The following is a 22,311-nucleotide window of genomic DNA, read 5'->3' on the forward strand; positions in this document are numbered from 1 at the left end:
AGAATTTCATCATAGGTTTGGTGAAGATTCTTATTGTAAAGATAGTAGGGTGCTATCTTGGTGTGCAGAGAAATATTGTTAAGGGGCCTTGGGATTAAGGTTCCTTTGTAACAAAGATTCTTTACATAGTGAATTCCTCCGCGGGGTGTGAAGGGAGTGGAGTACCCTAAGGTTTATAAGGGAACCACTATAATTCTCTTGTGCCTTTTGTTCTTCCCTTGCTTTTTTATTTTTCCACATTCATGTCTCCATCATTATTTACCAGAAAAATTATCAACAACGCTAAACTAAGAATTGACCAATATTCCTAGAAACCTAGTCCCCCCCCCCCCCCCCCCCCCCAGGTTACAATCCGAACTTACAATCGGCATCAAAGCAAGAGGAAAGATAACTTGCTTCTTTGATCCAGAAAATGGCTTCCGCTAAACCGTTTCTTGTAGAAGGTCCTAATTCAAACCGACCACCATGTTTCACCGGATATGGCAAAGCTTTATTTGTGTTTTTCTTGTGCTGCGATTTGATTTGATTTGGTTTAGTTTGATTCAGTTGGTAAAATAAAAACTGCAACATAATCTTCTTGTGTTCTTTCTCTTTCCCTTAGGGTGTTTTTGGATGGAGGGTTTAGGAGGGGAAGAGAGGGGAGGACTTACTTTTCTTTTTTAAATTACAGATATTATAAAATAATATTTAGAAAATTGAATTAACGACATGATAAATGATCATATATTACTTCAAAAACATGTAATTATTTTAAAAAACATTTTACATTATTCGTAGTTTAAAAAATAAAAGTGATCATCCCCTCTTTTTCCTTCCTAAACCCTGAATCCAAACACACCCTTACTCTCTTTATTTTTCGGCATCTCCATTCAAACCTTCATGTTAACTTTTTGAAAAAATTATCAAAAACAAACTCTAAAAAAATTATCTAATATTAACTTTCCCTATTTTATAAACATTTCCATTTAGTTTTTATAAGTGTTGGTATAGATAACAAAAGTTTAGTTGTGTTTTTCATGTGTTACGATTTTTTCATTCGGTTGTTACGATTTTAAACACTAATTTCAACCGTGAGACTATTTTAATCAAAATGATTACTTGTTATTCATTCGGTTGACCGTTGCATTTCCGTCATAGGCAAGGCCAGGTACCTCTTTCTTCTCCTTCATCCGATTACTACACTACTCATATATCAATTTTATTCTTTCAGTTTTTTTTCCCTCCAATTTCACTTTTATGAACCCTAAAACCTAATTTATTGGTTGGTTTAGTTTCGATCTGTGCAGAAAAAATCATATAAGTGCTTATGCGTAAGCCATTTTTACAACAAAAGAACAAATTCAATCAGCTAGCTTATCCTCTATCAGCTATAAGCTAGCTTATAAGTCTTCCTCAATAAGCTCATCCGCTATAAGCTAGCTTATTAGCTATCGGCTATTTTTTACTAAATAGAGCCTAAGTCAATCTAAACAGGCCATGAATGTGACGTTAAGTCTCAAACTACTCTAAAGTGAGTGACTTGAAATATGCTTTAATCTTCTCATGGTTCTTTGTGTATGTTAAGCAAAGAGTCAAATAAATGTTGAAAGTAAGTTAAATTGGGTGTTAGTGGTAATGATCATTTGCTTGTTGATAATGCAATGATTGAGGAGGGGGAGTATGTTGACAATCTTTCACAACAACTCTAACTGTCTGAAAATTTGCTTGTTGATACTAAAATATCTTTCCGTGTAGTAATTTGTTAAATCTTATTCTAAAACTCATGAAGGATAAATAATAGAATAAAGATGTAAAACTCATGTATAGTTTATACTTTATGATAAAGGTAATGAATATCTGACTAGTTCTTAATTTGCTTACTATAAGTTGTCGAGCTTCGCCTGCCTTGCATCATCAAGCTGGGGAACTTTCATTTTGGTGAGTGATAAGTGAAATTCTTATTTAGAACTAATTCCCCAATTTTACTCTCTGATTTGGTTATTGGAGGAGGCTTAGATATTAGATTTGTGAGATTTTTATTTCCTGTTCTCTCTATCTTTTGTAGTATCAATTTTCAAAAGCCTTTCCCTGGGTTTGTAGCAGCAATACATATTCAATTTTTCTAATTTTTTCAAGTTTTGTGTTGTATGTGTTCTCTGAAGTTGATCACTTAAGTATTTTCAATGTGTTACTCTGAAGTTATACTCAAGTCTTTGTATTATGATTCAAGTATTTTGAAGTCAGACCATAACACATGATTTTCAATAATGGTGCAAAACATCATATGCGCATAATAATCTGAAGCATGAATCATAGTTAAAAAAACACAACAAGTTTATGACTTAAGATCAAATATAAAATCTGGTATTCTGCAAGTTTACTCATTTCTTGATTTCACATATAGGGAATTCTTTTCAATCGATGAATTGATTATAATATCAACAGCGTGAACTATTATCTCAGCATCATTTGATTATTTAATTTGAGTTTACCTCTTCATGTTTGTCTTTATAATTTGACTGTAGTCATTGTTTAAAGCATTAATTTCTATCTACTAGTTGAATGATGTGGGTAGTTTTCTACACATGAATTCCCATTCCAATTGTTGAATATGGGTGCAGTTTTTTTTCTTCTTCATAATATATATTAACTCTTTTGCTTGAATTTGTAGTTCACTTATGACTCTGTCTAACAAGAAGGCCAATTGCGATGATCACCTTGATCGAATTAGTGATCTACCAAGTAATGTCATTGATGGCATCCTACAACACTTGAACATCCGAGACCTAGCCAGAACCAGTATTCTGTCTAGAAAGTGGAGGGATATATGGATTTCATTCCCACGGCTTGAGTTTAACCAAGAATTTTTTGATTTCTACGACTTGGAGGATTTTAAGGACCATACCCCTGAGGTTTGTATAATTATCACGGAAGTTCTATTCCTCCACAATGGGCCGATAAATAAGTTTACACTTTTTGTTCCTTCTGGCTTCAACATCACATATGGATACATTGTTAAGTGGATTCTGTTTTTGTCAAGGAAAGGTGTTAAATTTATTGAACTTACGACCAACAAATGGCAGCCCTGTCGAATGCCATCTCATTTCTTCTCTTTTCAGGAATTGACTCATGTTCGATTATGCAATTTTAAATTGTTGGTTCCGCCTAATTTCTGTGGGTTTAAAAGTTTGGTGCACTTTCACTTCGAATGTATTACATTTGAGTTTGGTGCACTTGAGAGTCTTATTTCTGGTAGCCCATTACTTGAAGAGCTCTACATTGTAAGTTGTTTTGGTTATGACTGTATTGAGTTATCTGCTCCTACTCTCAAGGTCCTTGGCATAGAACATATTCAGGCCAAGATCATCGGCATAAAACAGATTCAGGCCATCAAATTAATTTGTTTGGAGAAAGCAAAGAATCTTACTGATCTTACACTTGTACTTAATCAGGATGGAGCATCTAGTTTGAATAAAATTTTTCCGAAAATTCAGAGGCTTACTATGGGATTCAGTTCCAAGGTCAGTTAATTTGATTGATCATCCAATCCAATATTTCCAATATTTACATTGAAAGTTATGTTATGTTATTTTCACTTTGAAGTGTTGTACAAATATATCTCATAGCTTGTTGTTTGTATGCATAGATGTTGTATGCAGGTATCATTCATCCATCACAGCTGATAAACCTGAGGTTTCTGAAATTAGATCACGTGAATTTGGATGAAAGAGGAGAACTTTTGTATATTGTTAGTGTACTCAAAAGTGCTTCTAACCTGGTGGAACTTGTTTTAGAGGTGATCATTAATACCTTATGCTTCCTAGCTTTGCCTTTTTTTTTTTTGGTTCTAGACTTGGCTTGTCTTTTTATTGTCATAATGACTCTATATATTTTATAATGTAGACTTATCATGAGGAAGGTTATAAGACACAAGCGGCGGGTCGTGCGGAAGAGTTAGAGTGCAGTAGTTGTTGCCTTAGTCAACTTATGACAGTGAATATCAAAGTTCGAACCAACTTTAAACATGTTATGAGTTTGATTCGGTTCATACTTGCAAATTCCTCATCGTTGAAGACTCTTACTCTGAATGTTCAACTTGGTTTTCAGAAATCAGATGTGCCTATATTGTTCAACATTTCACAAGACTTGTTATGGATGAAACGTGCTTCACAAGGAGCACACATTGAATTCCTCCACCGAGGGATTTAGATATCTAAGTTTGGGCTTATGAGTGCTAGTCCAAGACTTGGATTCAGAAACTCTGAAAAAAATGTTATTTTAATTTTAATTTCTTTCATGTTTGAAATTTGTCATGTTTCTTAAGATGATAACTCATGAACGGCTATCATGTTGAATAGTTTACTAGATGAAATATCTTTCTGGAACAGTCAATCAATGAAGAAAAAATGTTTTATTTTCTAGCTTAATTTTTCCAATTGAGGTAGAAATTTTCCTAACAATTTGGGTGGAAGAGGCTTTGACAATGGTTTTTTTAGTTACACTTTGACAATGGTTGATATTGTGCAAAATTAAATTTTGATCTTTTGGGTGTTAGTAACGGGTTTAATTGGCTAAGAAGCTAAAGCACAATTGGATCTTCAGCGAGCTCGTAATTATGAGGAGGGATTTTGGACGGAAAAATCTTGGTTACGTTGGCATTGTGATGCGGATGGCAAAATTAAATATGCTTCTAAATCCATTTTTTTTTAGAGGATGCTTTTAAATCCACGTCAATTCTTAAATGTGGTGATTTGATTATTGATAATCAAGAAGGTATTGAGCAACATGACCTGTGTTATTACTCTAATATTTTGCTTCCAATATGCTGTGTAGCTAATGATTTGATTAACCAAGTTGTTTTGTTTTTATGCTCATAATAATAATAATAAGCTTCTTTTCCGCCAACTTTTGAAGATTTTTTTTTATTTAAGAAGCTAAAATGAAATATATTACCAAATTAAAATGTCATTTTTGGCACAAGGTGTGCTAAGGAAAAATAGAAGAGTCTAAACAATATTTACAAGCTGGAAAATTGAAAGAACAAGTAAAGCAAGAAAAGAAATAACAACTTAGCCGATGCGCAAAACCGTGAAAGGACTAAGCCACCAATTATGATAATTGAAAGGGAAAGAAACAAACTTCGCTTTCAACCACAAAAAGGAGAATGACTTAATCTTATCCACTAACCGCAATATCGATCATTGTTTGCCATTGAAGATCCTATTTGATCTTGAAACAAATAAAATATTTAATCAATAATCATGAAATGTGCTCGATGTTTCTCAAGTTTCTTGTGCGGCCCTTTGTGGTGGGTTAGAGGACATGGATTACTTGTTTTTTAAGTGCGACTACTATGGTTGCATGTGGCTTTTGGTTTCGATTTGGCTAGGAATTGATACAGTTTTTCATGGAGATATTATTTCTCATTCAAATAAGTTTAGCGGTCTTGGAGGTTTCTCCAAAAACTCTAAGACAACTTTTACCATTATTTGGATTTTGGTTTTATTTGTTATATGGAAAGACCGAAACAGGAGGATTTTTCACAATAAGATGGATCAGCTTGCGTCGCTTGCAGAAAAGGTTAAACTCCAAACGTATTGGTGGTTGAAAACGCACTACATTATGTTCGATTTCGACTATCCCTTTTGGAGGCTAAACCCATTACTCCCTCCGGTTACTATTATAAGCAAAAATCAACTTTTTAGGTTCATTCATTAAATGATGTATTTAGTCTATATTATTGGTCAAATGCATCATTTAATGAATGAATCTAAAAAGTTGATTTTTGCTTATAATAGTGACCGGAGTATGTTATTTACAGGCTCTTGAGTAATTGTTTTTTTTACCCGGCTAGTTTGTAGCCTAAGTAATATTCACTTTTCAGTTTCTCCGGCACGTCTTGTGCTTGAGAAACTGTTTGTTGCCTTTTTAATTTAATTTCGCTTAGTTTCTTAAAAAAATAATCATGAAAAACTCACAAACACATAGATGAATTTAGATTTTAATCACGATACAAAGTTTGATCTACGAATTTCAACATTTTTGTCTAGAACTTGTATAAAAAGTAGTATTTATAACATACACCCTCCGGTCACGCAAAAATTAATATTTTAGATTCATTCATTAAATGATGCATGTGATTTATAATAAAGACTATATACATCATTAGTTGAATGAATCTAAAATACAGACTTTTGCTTGTAATAGTGACCGGAGGAGGTGTAATTGAATAATTTTATTTTGAGATGGATAATATTTATTGAATAGATACATAATTAATTCAATCAATTTGACTAAAATTTATTCAGTCAATTTGACTAACTTTATTTTGAGATAGATAATATTTATTGAATAAAGAGAAATGTTAACTTGAATAAATTATTTTAAAACATAATGTATATATTTAATGAAGAGAGAGTAAAAAATAAGAGAGAGAAAATTGTTAACAGTTGTCACCTTTGTGCCAATATCATTTCTCAGTGATAAATTTTCCATTTTGACATAGGCTTTTTGGTTTGTGGGTTGAGTTTCAGTGGCGTCGTGCGCACGGCGAGGGGACGCCGGACGTTAACCGTTGCATTTCCGTCTCAGGCCGGGCAGGTACCTCTTTCTTCTCCTTCATCTGATTATTACTCTACTCCTATATCAATTTTATTCTTTCTGTTTCTTTCCCCCCCAATTTGGCTTCGGAACCTTAAAATCAAATTTAATGGTTTGTTCTGTTTTGATCTATGCAGAAGAAATCATTTAAGTGCTTATGCGTAAGCTATTTTTATAACAAAAGATTAAATAAACTCAAATGGTTTCATATTAGTTATAAGCTGTTATCATGGTTAGCTTGTGAAAATAATCTGAAAACAACTTATGGACATGTTATAAGTTGTTTTCATAAACTCTCTCAAACGGTATCACACGTGTTTATGCTAATAGATACGCTCAAATAAGTCAATCTAAACAGGTCATGAATGTGAAGTTAAGTCTCAAACTACTCTAGAGCTATGAAGCACAACTCAGACACGGACACAGTCACAGACACGTTGACAATGATAATAATGCGAGAAAATGACATAATTCAATGTACTCATGTATCGGTGTGATGTTGGCGTCAGACACGATACATATCCGACACTGGAACACGCCTAATCCGAGAAGTCTCTGTGCTTCATAGCTCTAGAGTGAGTGGCTTGAAATATGCTATGTTCTTCTCATGGTTCTTTGTGTATGCTAAGCAAAGAGAAAACAAATGTTGTCAGTTAAGTTAAATTGGGTGTTAGTGGTAAGGAGCATTTGCTTAAGATGTCTTAAATGTTTAAATATTATGATTATGATGATAATGCAATGATGGGGGAGGGGGAGTATGTTGTCAATCTTTCACAACAACTCTTAGTGTCTGAAAATTTGCTTGTTGATACTAAAATATCTTTCCATACAGTAACTTGTTAAATTTTATTCTAAAACTTATGAAGGATAAAAATAAAATGAAGATGTGAAACTCATGCATAGTTTACTTTATTATAAAGGTAATGAATAATTGGCTAGTTCTTAATCTGCTTATTATAATTTGGTTATCAAGGGATCTCATGTAAGTAGTGGAGCTTCACCTGCCTTACATCGTCAAGCTGGGGAACTTTCAATTTGGTGAGTGATAAGTGAGATTCTTATTTCCTGTTCGTTTTTTTTTCTTTCTTTCTTTCTCGTTCTTTTATATCAATTTTCAAAGCCTTTCCCTTGGTTTGTAGCAGCAATGCATATTCAGTTGTTCTAATTTTTCCAAGTTTTGTGTTCTATGTCTTCTCTGAAGTTCCTCACTTAAGTATTTTCAATGTTTTACGTTGAAGCTATACTCAAGTCTTTGTATTATGATTCAAGTCTTTTGAGGTTAGACCATAACACATGCTTTTCAAGAATGCTGCAAAACATAATATACACATAAAAATCTGAAGCATGAGTCATAGTCAACGAAGTACAGCAAGTGTTATGATCACAATATAAAATCAGGTATTCTGCAAGTTTACTCATTTCTTGATTTCACATATAGGGAATTTTTTTCAATCGATGAATTGATTATAATATCAACAATGTGAACTATTATCTCAGCACCATTTGGTTATTTAATTTGAGTTTACCTCTTCATTTTTGTCTTTATAATTTGATTGTAGTCATTTTTTAAGCATGAATTCCTATTTACTAGTTGAATGACGTGGGTATTTTTCTACGCAGGAATTCCCATTCCATAGTTGAATATGGGTGCATTTTTTTCTTCATAATATTTACTCTTTTGCTTGAATTTGTAGTTCACTTATGACTCTGTCTAACAAGAAGGCCAATTACGGTGATCACCTTGATCGAATCAGTGACTTACCAAGTAATGTCATTGATGGCATTCTACAACACCTGAACATCCGAGACCTAGCTAGGACCAGTATTCTATCTAGAAAGTGGAGGGATATATGGATTTCATTCCCATGGCTTGAGTTTGACAAAGACTTTTTCGATTTGTACGACTTGAAGGATTTTAAGGACCATAGCCCTGAGGTTTGTACAATTATCACGGAAGTTCTTTTGCTCCACAATGGGCCGATTAATAAGTTTACACTTTTCATCCCTTCTGGCTTCAACATCCCATTTGGATGCATTGTTAAGTGGATTCTGGTTTTGTCGAGGAAAGGTGTTAAATTTATTCAACTTGCGAGCAATGAATCGGTTCCCTATCGAATGCCATCTCATTTCTTCTCTTTTCAGAAATTGACCCACGTTCGGATATGCAAATTTAAATTGTTAGTTCCGCCTAATTTCTGTGGGTTTAAAAGTTTGGTGCACTTTCACTTCGAACGTATTACATTTGAGTTTGGTGCCCTTGAGAGTCTTATTTTTGGTTGCCCATTACTTGAAGAGCTCTACATTGTAAATTGTTCTGGTTTTGAATGTATTGATTTATCTGCTCCTACTCTCAAGGTCTTCAACATTGAACATTTTCAGGCCATCAAATCAATTTGTTTGGAGAAAGCAAAGAATCTAATTGATCTTACACTTGTACTTAATCAGGATGGGGTATCTAGTTTGAATAAAAATTTGCCAAAAATTCAGAGGCTTACTATGGGATTTGTTTCCAAGGTCAGTAATTTGATTGATCATCCAATCCAATGTTTCCAATATTTACATTGAAAGTTCTGTTATTTTCACTTTGAAGTGTTGTACAAATATTTCCAATATCTCATAGCTTGTTGTTTGTATGCATAGATGTTGTATGCAGGTATCATTTATCCATCAAAGCTGATAAGCTTGAGGTATCTGAAATTAGATCACGTGAATTTGGATGAAAGAAGAGAACTTTTGTATATTGTTCGTGTACTCAAAAGTGCTTCTAACCTGGTGGAACTTGCTATAGAGGTGACCATGAATACCTTATGCTTCTTAGCTTGTATTTTGATTGTCTTAATATGACTCTATTTTATAATGTAGACTTATCACGACAAAGGTGGTTATAAGACACAAGCGGCGGGTCGTGTGGAAGAGTTAAAGTGCAGTGGTTGTTGCCTTAGTCAACTTTTGACGGTGAATATCAAAGTTCAAACCAACTTTAAACATGTTATGAGTTTGATTCGTTTCATACTTGCAAATTCCTCATCGTTGAAAACTCTTACTCTGAATGTTCATCGTGGTTACAACAAATCATATGTGCCTATAGTGTTCAACATATGGATGAAACGTGCTTCACAAGGAGCACACATTGAATTCCTGCACCAAGGGATGTAGATTCTAATTTTGGGCTTACGTGTGCTAGTCCAAGACGTAGATTTAGAAATTCTGGAATAAATGTTAGTTGAATTTTAATTTCTTTCATGTTTGAAATTTGTTATGTTTCTTAAGATGATGACACATGGACGGCTATCATGTTGATGAATTATCTTTCTGGAACAGTCAATCAATGAGGAAAAAATGTTCTATTTTCTAGGTTAATTTTACTAGTTGCATAGTAGAAATTTTCGTAACAATTTGGAGCTTTCATTGTTGCACACAATCTCTCCAGTGGCAAATTTCACCATCACCCACCTCATAATGGAAGTGTTTTTGATCGATATAGTTATGAATATCCAAGCTACTACAACAACTACCAGCAACAACCTCAAACATTTCAAAATGCACAAGTTTTTCATAGGTCTATGACTGAATTGTTCCAAGCCTCTCAAAACCTACAAATGACTTGATAGTAATAAGAAGCCTATGTTGTTAAAGGTGCTTTGAAAAGCAGGAATAAGTTTGTTTTGGGTGATATTCATATTCGGGTGGAAGAGGCTTTGACTAATTGTTTGATATTGTGCAAAATTAAATTTTTGATCTTTTGGGTGTTAGTGATGGTTTGATTGACCAAGAAGGTAAAGCTCAATTAAATCTTCAGCAAACTCTTAATTATGAGGAGGAATTTTGGAGAGGATGCTTTTAAATCCATATCCATTCTTAAATGTGGTGATTTGATTATTGATATTCAAGAAGGTATTGAGCAACGTGTCCTGTATTATTACTCTAATACTTTTGCTTCCAATGTGCAAGTGTGTGGCTAATTTTTTGATTAACCAAGTTGTTGTTTTTTTTTTTTTTTATGCTGATAGTAATTTGCTTCCTTTTCTGCCTTTTTTTTCATCATGATTGGAATATTATTGGTACTGATGTTTGTAATTTGTCTTGTAATTCTTCTTTCAAAGTTGGTTATTGCTGAACTTAGTGGTTTTAGGGACAAGGATCCTTATGTCTTTTTGGAGGGAAAGGTAGAGCGATTTTAAGCAAAATTAGGATAAAATAGGAGACACGGTGTTATTAAAAATGGAGGGAAAAAAATGTGTGAACGTGATAAATCAAATCAAAAAAGATATAGAGAGAAAGACGTAGGAATGAAAGTTAGAGGATCCAAATATATATATGATTTGGCTAAAATATGGTATTGGTCCCTGCAAAATAGGTCAGTTTTGGTTTTAACCCCTGCAATTTTTTTTTATAGTTTTTAGTCCCTGCAAAAATAGGTCAGTTTTGGTTTTAGTCCCTGCAATTTTTTTTTATAGTTTTTGGCCCCTGCAAAAATTTTTGTTTTTGGAAATAGCCTCTGACCCCAGTTATGTGATGATTTGTCACTTTTATAAATAAAAAAATAATTATTGTATCTGTTTTATTATCATTTTTTAATAAAAAAATAATTATTGTTATATAAATTATAAAAAATAATATTCTTTTTATTAAGTAAGCACATATACCACATATGCACAAAAGTGACAAATCATCACATAATTGGGGTTAGGGACTATTTCCAAAAACAAAAATTTTGCAGGGACCAAAAACTATAAAAATAATTTTTGCAGGGACTAAAACCAAAACTTGCCTATTTTTGCAGGGACCAAAAACTATAAAAATATTTGCAGGGACCAAATCAATAATAAATGATATATTTTTATAGATGGATGAAATGACAATAATCATTAGAAACTTTCATATTGTAGTTTGAACCACGATCATATCAATTTCAACATTTTTTTTGTTAGATTTTTTTTGAATAAGTCGAACGAGCTAGAACCTGAAGACTTATCAATTTTACTATTGACACACAAAATATCCTGCCAAAAAAATAAAACTATACCTTATGGATTGTCAAAATTAGTATTAACAAAAAAAAAAAAAGATTTTGGAAAAAATGCAATTGAGGCGAAGGAATACGAAAACAAGATAAAGAAGAGATTATCCTCACTAATCGAAATCAATTACACCTACATTACATTCATCAGATAACCTTATAATCACTAATTCAATTTCCGTTACTTCCAATTTCACTGAAATCGAATCCTTCAATTTTGCAGAAAAATTTCATTCATTTTCGCAATGAATTTCTTGATTCGTTCTACAACGAGCGTGTATTCAGAACGATCACAGATTCCAGAACCTCGTGTCGATACTCATCAAAGATCAGCATCCGCAGGATCTTCTTACGAGGCTCATAAATCCGATGTTCCTTATCCTTCGAGGTACGACTCGAATGTTGAATTGAATTCCAAGAATCGTGATTTGCCGGACATTGCTGTTGTTGATAAGCATGTTGATGTTGATGAAGATGACGGATGGATCACCATTCCATGCAGTATGTTTTTGCCTTCATTAATCATTTTCATGTTTGTTACTATTTTGATTTATTATTCCTCTGTCCAATATGATTTTGGTTTAATGCCCCATTTGGATTGAGCTTATGAAAAATAGCTTATGCAAATAAATAAGCTTTTATATTAATTCATAACTTCTCACTAACGAAAACTTTATCTTATTTTTTCATTAACTACCTTAACAAGCTCATGAATAATAAATAAAAGGGAAATGTTAACTAGTGCCCTAAATAAAAACTTATTTATTTGCATAAGCTGTCTTGCATAAGCTCAATCCAAACGGGCCCTAAATATGATTTCATCATTCCAATTATGCAATTATACAGTTTTTCGGTTGGTTTGGATACAAATTCAGACTCAGTTTGGTAAAAAATATGATATATTTAATTAATATTTAATTTTTTCTCAATTAAGGCTACAAGTGTAAAATTAGGATAAAAATGATAAAACATAAGCTACTTGAATTATCTTATAAAAAACGCTATAAAGCTATAAAAATAAGTTACAAGTTCGTGATAAAGTGACGAATACCAAACGAGTATTTTTTAGTCAAATGAGCTTATAACATAAGCTATAAGCTCAAATATGTGGCTTGCAAAACAGACCCTCTCTAACCCAGTTGCTTTTAGTCCTTGATGTCATACGTGACTCAATGAAATCACGCCATGTGTCCGAATAAGCTGACGACAGGGACTAAAGCAGATATTTTTAAATTTTAATGGGCTGAAGTCAAACAAAAAACTTACAACAACAACAACAACCAAGCCTTATCCCACTACGTGGGGTCGGCTACATGGATCAAATGACGCCATAGTGTTCTATCAAAAACCATATTTGGAGACGAAAACAAAAAACATAGAGAGACGAAAATTAAAAAGCACTATAAATGCGAGGACTAAAATCATATTTAAACCTAGAATTTTTGTCTTGGTTATTGAGTTCGGACGTGACGTCTGACGTGGCATTTCTTGTTAGGATTAATTTGTGTTTGAAGGATTTAGCTTACTGAGTAATTTAATAGTGAATTGTGATGTTATTAAACATTGATGAATAAATCAACCATTGAAAATTTGGAACTTCTATGATTTATTATGCGCGTGAGCTTGAGTCATTATGCATCTGATTTGCTCGTAATAATCAAAAGTTGATTTATTCGTCAATTGGCCAGACTACATTATTATGCGCGTGAGCTTGAGTCATTATGCATCTGATTTGCTCGTAATAATCAAAAGTTGATCTATTCATCAATTGGCCAGACTACATACTTTACTCTTTAAAGTGAATTACTCATGTCAAATTGTCCATGTTGTTGGAAATGACGCTTTTTTCTTTTTGTTTATTGTGCTTTTTAACGATATTTTATATTTGAGCATTTTGAATGGTGAGAAGAAATTATTGTCATGGTTGTTGGTAGAAACTGGGAGGAAATTGTTGTTCTCTTGCATGTTAACGACTTGATGTGATCTTATTGTAAATGCTTAATCTTTAATTGCAATGTAGTGGTTGATAAGGGTTGCAAATGCTATAAACATGATATCGGCTTCAGTGAAAAGCTTTGTGTGGGAACCAACAGTGGTTATGTCTAGCGAAAGAAACTAGTTCTCCATAACGTGGGGAACTTTGTTTCGAATCATCATCAGGAGAAACACGTACGTTTAGTGTCTAACAACTCCTCTAAAAGGATTGCCTGCACTGTAAAAGGCTTATGTTTGAACTTTGAAGATGTTATTTCTACTTGCTGCTGCTCATCAATGTGTAGAAGAAGAAAACATTTATAATATGTTTTTCTGTGAAATTGTGCATAAAGTGAAAGAAGCACTGTGATAGGATCCCCCTCTCCTTTTCGATGAGTCTTTCTAGTGCAAGTGCAAGTGCAAGCACTTGATAAATGGGGAATGGAATTGATAGCCAGATGCGGTATAATATATATGTTGAATTTTTCAATAGTAGCAGTTGTAGAAAGTTAGCTTGTTTTGATTGTCTTTTTCTCTTCTAGCTCTAGAGGCAACTTGTTAATTTTGATTGTTATATGCTTTATACAGGAATGAAATTATATCATGGCATGATTGTTGTTGGCATTTAGTTCAATTGTAGAATTAAGCAAATCATTTTATTTTCAGAGAACTCTATTAGGTGATGCTATTGTTTTGGGCCTGGTTTCTCTGCATATATAATATAACGCGATACATATTATTCTATTTTGTAGAGGAACTTCCTGAAAACTGGGACCATGTACCAGATATACAGTCACTGCGCTCTCTTGATCGTTCCTTTCTTTTTCCGGGTATTAGTTTGTTTCATTATTTAAATATGCTAATCTCAGTTTGGCATATGTCATTTGGTCAGCTGGCTTCCACAAAAAGTTGAGCAGACCTAATTTATACCCATAATTCAGGTGAACAAGTTCATATCTTGGCATGCTTGTCTGCATGTAAGCAGGACACACTGTTTACTGCACCATTTGAAGTTGCTGCAACGACAAGTAAGAATGGCATAGATCACAGCCACGAGAAAGAAAGTGGAAGCATTGAAAACAGACTCAATTTAGTCTCTGAAGAAGGGGAACCGAGTACCAGTGGTGAAGAGCAGCCGGCAGATATTTTTTATGGCGACTCCCTTCGTCACAGGGAGGTTCACAAAAGACAAACTGCTCTGTTGTTGCAAAAATTTGAAAATTCCCACTTCTTTGTGAGGATATCCGAGTCCAACGAGCCCCTTTGGTCCAAAAGAAACTCTTTAGAAAAAAATTTCATTTCTTCTGAAGCAAATAGTCAAAAGGTCTCAATAATTAAAACTAAGGAGACGGCATTCCCTTCTACTGGTGCAGTTATTGATAGAGGAAATTTTGATGCAACTACTTGTGGTGGAACGGCGAGAAATTTTGTCAAGTGTTTTGCTTTACAGAATGGAGACATAGTGGTATGTACCATAAAACTTTTGGAAACTATGCACATGAATCTAATTGCTCTGAAGTTGGTAGTGAGACAAAAAAAACTGTTTGCTATCTTAAAATTCATTGTCAGATGGCATACTCTTTGTAGTGAATTTTGAGATAGACACGATGTCCTTTTGAGGAGGATCTCTACCTAGAGCCCACATTTTAATTCCATTTCCAAAGGCATTATCTTCCTCTGTCTTGTATCTAGTGGGTTGCTACTAAACTTGTTACTGGATATTATTAGGTTTATGGCCTTTCTTTGGTGCTCAGCTCATACTTATTTTAAAGGGTTTGCTCGTACTGACACGCAGAGAGATTACACAGCATTGTTTCTTACATGTTTTTATAGTTTTTCTTTTGGAAGACATCTTGTCCTTACACTAGTTGTATATTTCCTCTTCTTTGTAATGAAAGTTCCTTTTTTCCATAAAAAATATATTCCCATTCGTACTTTGTCCTTATGTAAAAGTAGCTTTTAGTGGACCAAGACTTGGGGTGTGTTTGTTTCAAGGTTTGTAATATGATTCCCGGGAATGTGAGATTGGAAATGCAGTTTTGAAAATTTGTTCCCAGGAATGTTATTTACACATGATTTCTTCTACTGTTATTCCCATGCTTAAAGGATGGGAATCTAACATTCCCATGGGAATAAAACTCAACTTGCTATAAATTCTCACTACCACTAACATTTATTTCCATTTTTATTTTTTAATTAATTAATTTCTAAAACATTCCAAGGAAATCTAAATTTTTACCAAACACATGGGTAGGAGGAATGACATTCCTAAGAATGTCTTTCCAAGGAATGTAATTGCTTGCCTCGAAACAAACACACCCTTGGGATTTTACAATTCAATTCTCTCGTTCATCTTGTTAATGTTAGTGATACTCGTGGTGAATCTTTGAGTAAATCTGTAACGTTTAGTGCATCTAGATGAGATTATTTGATGACTTTATTGTATGCTATGCTTTGATTCACTATGCAACAGCCGTATCAACATTATAATAATTTTATCTGGTGCAGTTTCAAGCATAAAATTTATTTTATGATAATTGGGCCTGCGATTGGGTAGTATATTTTTTAATATAATTACATGATCATGAATGGCTTTTCTAGATCATATATTTTAGACTGAGGAGTTCGTTTCTTCAGACTTCTCTTTCGCATGCAACCTTGGTATCTTCTTTTTATTGAACTTGTGTATTTGTTAAATTTTATATTCTTCTAGTGGTGTTTGCACTGCTTCTTTAATTCCGCTGATAACATTCATGAAAGTTCCCTGGTAAATCTTAGTTGATCAGGAAATGCTTTTTATATGACTACATCTTGGCTCTTAGGTGTTTTATCCTTCAATATGCAGAACCTTCTTATTAATGATTGAGTAATGTCAATTACTGAGTTCTAATCTAATTATTCTTTCCTGCTTGCAAGGATGCAGGTTCTTTTACAAGCGAATGTTGGTGTAAGTTTTCTCAAAGACCCTTGTATAGAAATTCTCCAATTTGAAAAGGGCCGGGAGAGAATGCTGTCTGATGACAGTCAGGTGGATGAAGTTTGTACCGATCAAGATCCATATGCAGAGCTGTTAAATTGGATGCTTCCATTGGAAAATGGGAGGCCTCATCATTTAACTTCAAATTCAGGACTAGATAGCAATTCTAATAGGTCCAACTTTGTAGCATCAACTGGCTCTCAGTTATTCTCTTTTGGCAATTTCAGAAGTTACTCCATGTCATCATTACCCCATACTACAATCACACCCAGTGCTCCCGTTAAAGCAGCTAGTTCTAAGCCAAACTTTGACCATGAGGATTGGGATCAAATTTCATCTCAAAAAGTTTTTTGGAAAAAAACTGGGAAGGAAGAGCTTCTATCTTTTCGAGGTGTCTCATTGGAGCGAGACAGGTTTTCTGTTTGTTGTGGATTAGAAGGTGTCTATATACCTGGTAGAAGGTGGAGAAGGAAACTTGAAATAATTCAACCTGTTGAGATTCATTCTTATGCTGCTGACTTTAATTCCGAGGATCTTCTTTCTGTTCAGATAAAGGTTTGAACTATGACTTAACAGATCAAATTATCTGACTAATGATTTTTAATTTTTTTTATACTATATGTTATAATTATATTATGCTTCTCTTTTGTGCCTTTGTACTATCACTTGTTTCCTTGTTCTTCTTTATCAATAATTTTCGATTTGTTCTCCAGAATGTAGCTCCTGTCCATGCTCCAGATATTGTGATATTTATAGATGCCATAAATATTATTTTCGAGGAGTCTACAAAGAATGGAGAAGTGTCGTCATTGCCAATTTCATGCGTTGAAGCTGGAAATGATCATTCTTTACCAAATCTAGCCCTCAGGTTATTTCCTGAATAAATATATTATCAGATAACTAACAGTGTTTATGATCTTTCTGAATGTAAGTATATATCATGCTATTCTACATTCCTGGCTACTCAATTGCATATGCATGTGCCGAGGGACACCCCCAAACACAAACCCTGCAAAAGAGAGTAAAGGGTGTTTCATGATGAAAAGTAAGCTATACAACTACATGACCATATGAGTTCAATATGAACTTGAGAAAACCAAAAATATTCATGCTGCAAAATATAGGTCTACCCAAAGAGATTTATGTACTCATTAGCTTCCATTTTTCAAGGCTGAAAAATTAGTTTTTTATGTTAATATACAACCATTTGGTGGAAAATTGTAAAATCATTTCTGTCAATTTTTAGAGATTAAAGTGATTATTCTTGAATTGAACACTTATCTAGTTCTGCTTTTTCTCGACTTTAGTAAACTAGCTGTTTGAAAGCTTTCATGGCTCAACTGATGTTTTTGTTAATTTTGATGAAAAACTGGTTGTTGTTTTGAGAAGAACTGGAATAATTATTGAACAGAGGGGAAGAAAAGAAAGGGGATTTTGGATGTTAAAAGTCAAATAAGGAAAGAGGGGTGGATTTGGGCAGTAAGGGTTGTTTTTTTTTTTTTTTTTTTTTTGAAGAAGCTAAACTATGAAGCAAAGTAAATGGATCAAAGCCAAACTCCTCCTAGATGCTCTATTCTTCAACTCACCAAGAGGTTGACCGAACTATCTGTTCCAATCTCTCTCATTTTGTTTTTAGTGTGGCAGGATTTATGGTTATGAGGAGTGCTAGAAACACCCTCTTTCCGACACCCACCCTCTTATTGAGTACAATTAACGCGGGCCCCACTCTTCGGACGTGGGGCCCACATAAAATTGGTGAACTCACATTGATTTTACCCAATAAGAGAGTGAGTGTTAGAGAAAGTGTTGGAAAGATAGTGCTCCTAGTACTTCTCTTGATGGAAAAAGTAACGAACTTTGAAGATATAGATAAATTGTGGTTTGAAGAGATTAAGTTAATCTGAAAGATTTGAGGATATGTGATAATATTACTGCGGATTTTTATAGGTTTAAAGGTAAAAGTTGTGAAAAACTTATAAGTGAGGCCTATGATGATGCTGCATCTACTCTCATTGGCTGGTGGTTTATAAAAGTATACTACTCTATATTGTAGTTGTAATGATACCTCAAAATTGCTTTACTTGCTATTCCTACTCTACCATATCAGCGTTTAAGTGGATGCGTTAGTTGGATTAATGCAATCAAGATTCAATGGAATAGGCCAACCATACTGTTATGATGTTTTCGACAGATTATTATCAGCTCATATAAAGTGAAGGCAATGTTTGTAAATTTTGTATTGAAATCAATCTGATTAGATGTTAGGAAATAAGGGGAGAAGTAACTGTGCTAGTAAAGTAATAATTTCGTTTATGTTATTAGCTCTAATCTTCTATATCTTAATTAGTTATCTCTGCTTACAGGCGAGGCGAAGAACATTCTTTTATTCTTAAAGCAGAAACTTCTAAGTTGAAGAGTCTCAAGGCTCAGCATGATAGAAGTTCCCGTTTGTCAAAGCTACCATATGGAAATAAAATATCAAAATTAAGTCATGATCAGTATGCAATTATGGTGTCATGTCGATGCAATTATACATGTAAGCTTTTGCCTCCTTGTTTTGTTGTTGTGCTATCTAGTGAAATTAAGGTGTTAATTAGTTGTTTTCCTGTGATTTTTTCAATTAATCTAGCTTCAAGGTTGTTCTTTAAGCAACCAACTAGCTGGCGACCACGAAGCTCGAGGGATATCATGATCTCTATTGCATCTCAGATGTCAGGAAAATCTCATGGAGCTTATGATAAAACTTACCAACTTCCCGTGCAGGTTAATATATGTTTAACTCTTGTCTGTTGAGCTCATTTATTTTGGTTTGATTATGGCCCAACTGAAGTTACAATTACTTTTATACTTTACCAGCAATCATTATTAGTTTAACTTCATTGATTCAATTTGATCAGATCTTAACTCTTCAAGCTTCAAATTTGACATCTGAAGATCTAACTTTGACAGTGCTAGCTCCAGCTTCGTTTACTTCCCCTTCAGTGGTTTCCCTGAATTCACCGACAACTCCAAAGAGTCCTTTTGTTGGTTTCGCAGAGTTTTTAGCGAGAGTAAATGGTGAAAGAAGTATTGGTTCCAAATGGAAAAGGGGCTTCAATTCTATTATTAAAAAAAAGGTGGAACAAAGTTACGATGGCAAAGCTCAGGAAGTTTCTTTGAGTGATGATGTCATTCCCAGTTCCGGTATCAGTTGTACACATCTATGGTTGCAAAGCAGAGTTCCACTTGGGTAATATATAAAATCTAATTTTTAATTCTATGAACTGTTTAACTGATCTGATTAATTTAAAACCATCTGTTTCTCAAATCAGATGTATTCCATCCAAATCCGTAGTCACTGTCAAGCTTGAACTACTTCCATTGACTGATGGCATAATTACATTGGACTCTCTGCAAATCGATGTCAAGGAAAAGGGTAATGATCACTGTTCGTTTTAGCCAAATTTTTCTTCTTAACTGCATGTTTGAGCATCTTGCCAAATAAATAGATGATCTTTTGCCTAAAGATCTGTTACTTCAACAATTGCATAGTTATTTTGAAGTGTCACTCTGTCGGCAGAACAATAAAGTGTACTGAAGTATAGGACTTCTTTTTTAATCATTTCTCCCATCTATTGTACTTTTAAAATTAAATTGTTTCTTCAACAAAAAATAGGTTCTCAATTTAACAAAAAAAATTCACGATTATTGTTTTACTAAAGTTTAACCAACACAGTCAAAATCCATAAAAAAAAAAAAAATTAGTTAAATATTTTGTCAAATGATTTATAACAAACAGACTTCAAGTCAATTCATTTATAAGGTCTTCTGTTTGCTTTCCCTAGTTCTGAGGCCACTCAAACAAGTGGCAATTTAGTTCATAGTGCTGCCTGGATCTGGTCTTTTGTTTCCACACTCATCCCTTTAGATATATACACATGACGAGCATAGGTTCCTTCCAACATGTGTTATGTGTACCACCAATAAATGGGAAGCATATAATTGAGAACATTATGTTGTGCATTCTGTTTCATTTGTCATCATTGAAAAGAGTTTTTCTTTTCTGTAAATGGTCAACTGCAAATCTTGATGCAAAATGCAAATTAGCTTGGGTCCTCACATATTTATATCTTGGTGTAACAGGTGTTGCCTATATCCCTGAATCCTCCCTGAAGATAAATTCAACTTCCGGCATGTGCAAGGGGATTATGTAGAACGGACGATTAACTGTTCGCTTTTCCTTCTGCATTTTCTCTGGTGCACTGTAAATAAAAATGTATGCGTTGGTTCAAGTCATTTCAGAATTGTTTATGGAACCTACTCTAGGTGGATTTGCTTGGAAAAAAAAAATGAGTATTTGTTTTCCTGAACTTTAAAGGTGCTCTTGCAACTTAATGTCATCGGGAAACCGTAAGTCACTTGGTATGGAATTGTGATGAAGTTGGCATTTCCAATTTGTGTTGACCATGATATCACACTAGCTTAAGTAGTGACTTCTTACTACCCCACCCACCTTTTTTAAGGGGAATAATGTTATATTTGTATGTGAATTATTTTGACTCTTCTAACTGGAAAAAGTGAGTGCCTCTTGATGCATTACACTGGAGAGCTGCAACTGAGTGCTTGCCGACTGACCAAGTTTTTCACATTTTATAATTTATGGTTGGACAGAGAAATAAAAGAAAAAGAAGGATGGTTAAATACTTCAAATTTGAATGAAGAGAAAAAGTAACGTTCTTCTAGAGAAAATGTTGGATAGTACATAAAAAGCATAATGCTATCTTTTGTACAAAATTTATAATTGTAAGTGAATTGTTTTTTCGTCCTTTTCTTTTTTTTTTCTTTTTATATTTTCTTTTACACATATTATCTCTCTTATATCACTAATTTGTATTATCTGTTTCACACCAAATACAATACTCGTCTCATACTTGTAAACACGTTTAAAATGAAAAGAACAACATAAAAGATTACTTGTACAACTCCATAATTTAGACTACCAAAATCTTTCTTTCCCTTTCCTTCACGCCTGTCCATCTAAAGATATCCTGCTTCCTGTGTACCTGTGATTTCCAATATTTACCTTTAAGCAAATATACTCTGTCAAAAGAAGAAAAAAATCTTTAAAGCAGATACTGAACTAAAGTGGAATTCAGCGATAGGCTAGGTTAAAATGACCAATGGAATTTATGATGATGATATTTTTAAGCATTGGTTCCCAATTTCCAAGACACAGCTGTTGGAAGTTGCTAGTACAATATTCCAAAGCTGAAATTTAGTACATTCTTGTATTTAGGCACAAATATGTACTCTCTCCGTTCCTTTTTAAGTGTCACTTTTGGAGAATTTTTTTGTTCCTATTTAAGTGTCACTTTACATAGTTCACTGTACTCGAGCAACGCGTTGTATAACTCGAGTACAGTGTCAAATGAGCAAGGGCCGCTATCCAAATATGGTTTTTGATAGAACATTATGGCGTCATTTGATCCATGTAGCCGACCCCACTTAGTGGGATAAGGCTTGGTTGTTGTTGTTTTTGTTGTTGTACCCTTATTTATTATTGTGGAGAGAAAAATATACTATGTAATGAGATATTAAATAAATAAGGTTATTATAGTAAATATTGAAATTATTGTATCAAAAGTAGCAACATTTATTGATTATCTTGGTTTGTGTAAAACGTCAAAATGTGACAATTAAAAAGGAAAGGAGGTAGTACTACAACTTACAAGTGAGCAACTATTCTCTGATACTCCATTTGTCTCATGTTCTCAATGGGTAT

At 33.7% G+C, this 22,311-nt stretch overlaps 3 protein-coding genes across 16 annotated transcripts; all 3 read left to right on the top strand.

Moving 5' to 3' along the window:
* The first annotated feature begins 1,045 nt into the window (after positions 1-1,045).
* On the top strand, positions 1,046-4,406 carry LOC146921357 (F-box/FBD/LRR-repeat protein At1g13570-like). 3 transcript variants are annotated; one of them, XM_085714777.1, is made up of 5 exons: positions 1,062-1,147; positions 1,867-1,917; positions 2,651-3,500; positions 3,626-3,775; positions 3,883-4,406. In XM_085714777.1, exons 3-5 carry the CDS (start codon positions 2,658-2,660, stop codon positions 4,186-4,188), a joined length of 1,299 nt encoding a protein of 432 aa, XP_085570903.1. In that variant the 5' UTR covers positions 1,062-1,147; positions 1,867-1,917; positions 2,651-2,657; the 3' UTR covers positions 4,189-4,406. The 3 variants fall into 3 exon arrangements, with proteins under 3 accessions (XP_085570904.1, XP_085570903.1, XP_085570905.1); XM_085714778.1 differs by lacking the exon at positions 1,867-1,917 and having other exon boundaries at positions 1,046-1,147; XM_085714779.1 differs by lacking the exon at positions 1,062-1,147 and having other exon boundaries at positions 1,780-1,917.
* On the top strand, positions 1,117-9,939 carry LOC146921358 (F-box/FBD/LRR-repeat protein At1g13570-like). 7 transcript variants are annotated; one of them, XM_085714780.1, is made up of 6 exons: positions 6,431-6,579; positions 7,553-7,617; positions 7,818-7,977; positions 8,274-9,093; positions 9,220-9,369; positions 9,442-9,939. In XM_085714780.1, exons 4-6 carry the CDS (start codon positions 8,281-8,283, stop codon positions 9,733-9,735), a joined length of 1,257 nt encoding a protein of 418 aa, XP_085570906.1. In that variant the 5' UTR covers positions 6,431-6,579; positions 7,553-7,617; positions 7,818-7,977; positions 8,274-8,280; the 3' UTR covers positions 9,736-9,939. The 7 variants fall into 7 exon arrangements, with proteins under 7 accessions (XP_085570912.1, XP_085570906.1, XP_085570908.1 ...); XM_085714782.1 differs by having other exon boundaries at positions 7,829-7,977; XM_085714784.1 differs by having other exon boundaries at positions 7,849-7,977.
* A 1,785-nt stretch (positions 9,940-11,724) lies between these two features.
* LOC146921359 (uncharacterized) lies at positions 11,725-21,354 on the top strand. Of its 6 annotated transcripts, XM_085714789.1 has the most exons (11): positions 11,725-12,100; positions 13,620-14,036; positions 14,326-14,403; positions 14,515-15,038; positions 16,497-17,105; positions 17,264-17,418; positions 18,914-19,086; positions 19,180-19,313; positions 19,448-19,779; positions 19,862-19,965; positions 20,673-21,354. In XM_085714789.1, exons 2-11 carry the CDS (start codon positions 14,015-14,017, stop codon positions 20,741-20,743), a joined length of 2,202 nt encoding a protein of 733 aa, XP_085570915.1. In that variant the 5' UTR covers positions 11,725-12,100; positions 13,620-14,014; the 3' UTR covers positions 20,744-21,354. The 6 variants fall into 6 exon arrangements, with proteins under 6 accessions (XP_085570915.1, XP_085570914.1, XP_085570917.1 ...); XM_085714788.1 differs by lacking the exon at positions 13,620-14,036; XM_085714791.1 differs by lacking the exon at positions 13,620-14,036 and having other exon boundaries at positions 14,559-15,038.
* The last annotated feature ends 957 nt before the right edge of the window (positions 21,355-22,311 follow it).

This window comes from Medicago sativa, chromosome 5 (genome assembly GCF_051527215.1).
Source record: "Medicago sativa cultivar Bolivia chromosome 5, Bolivia_mono, whole genome shotgun sequence".
Classification (NCBI taxonomy): Eukaryota; Viridiplantae; Streptophyta; class Magnoliopsida; order Fabales; family Fabaceae; genus Medicago; species Medicago sativa.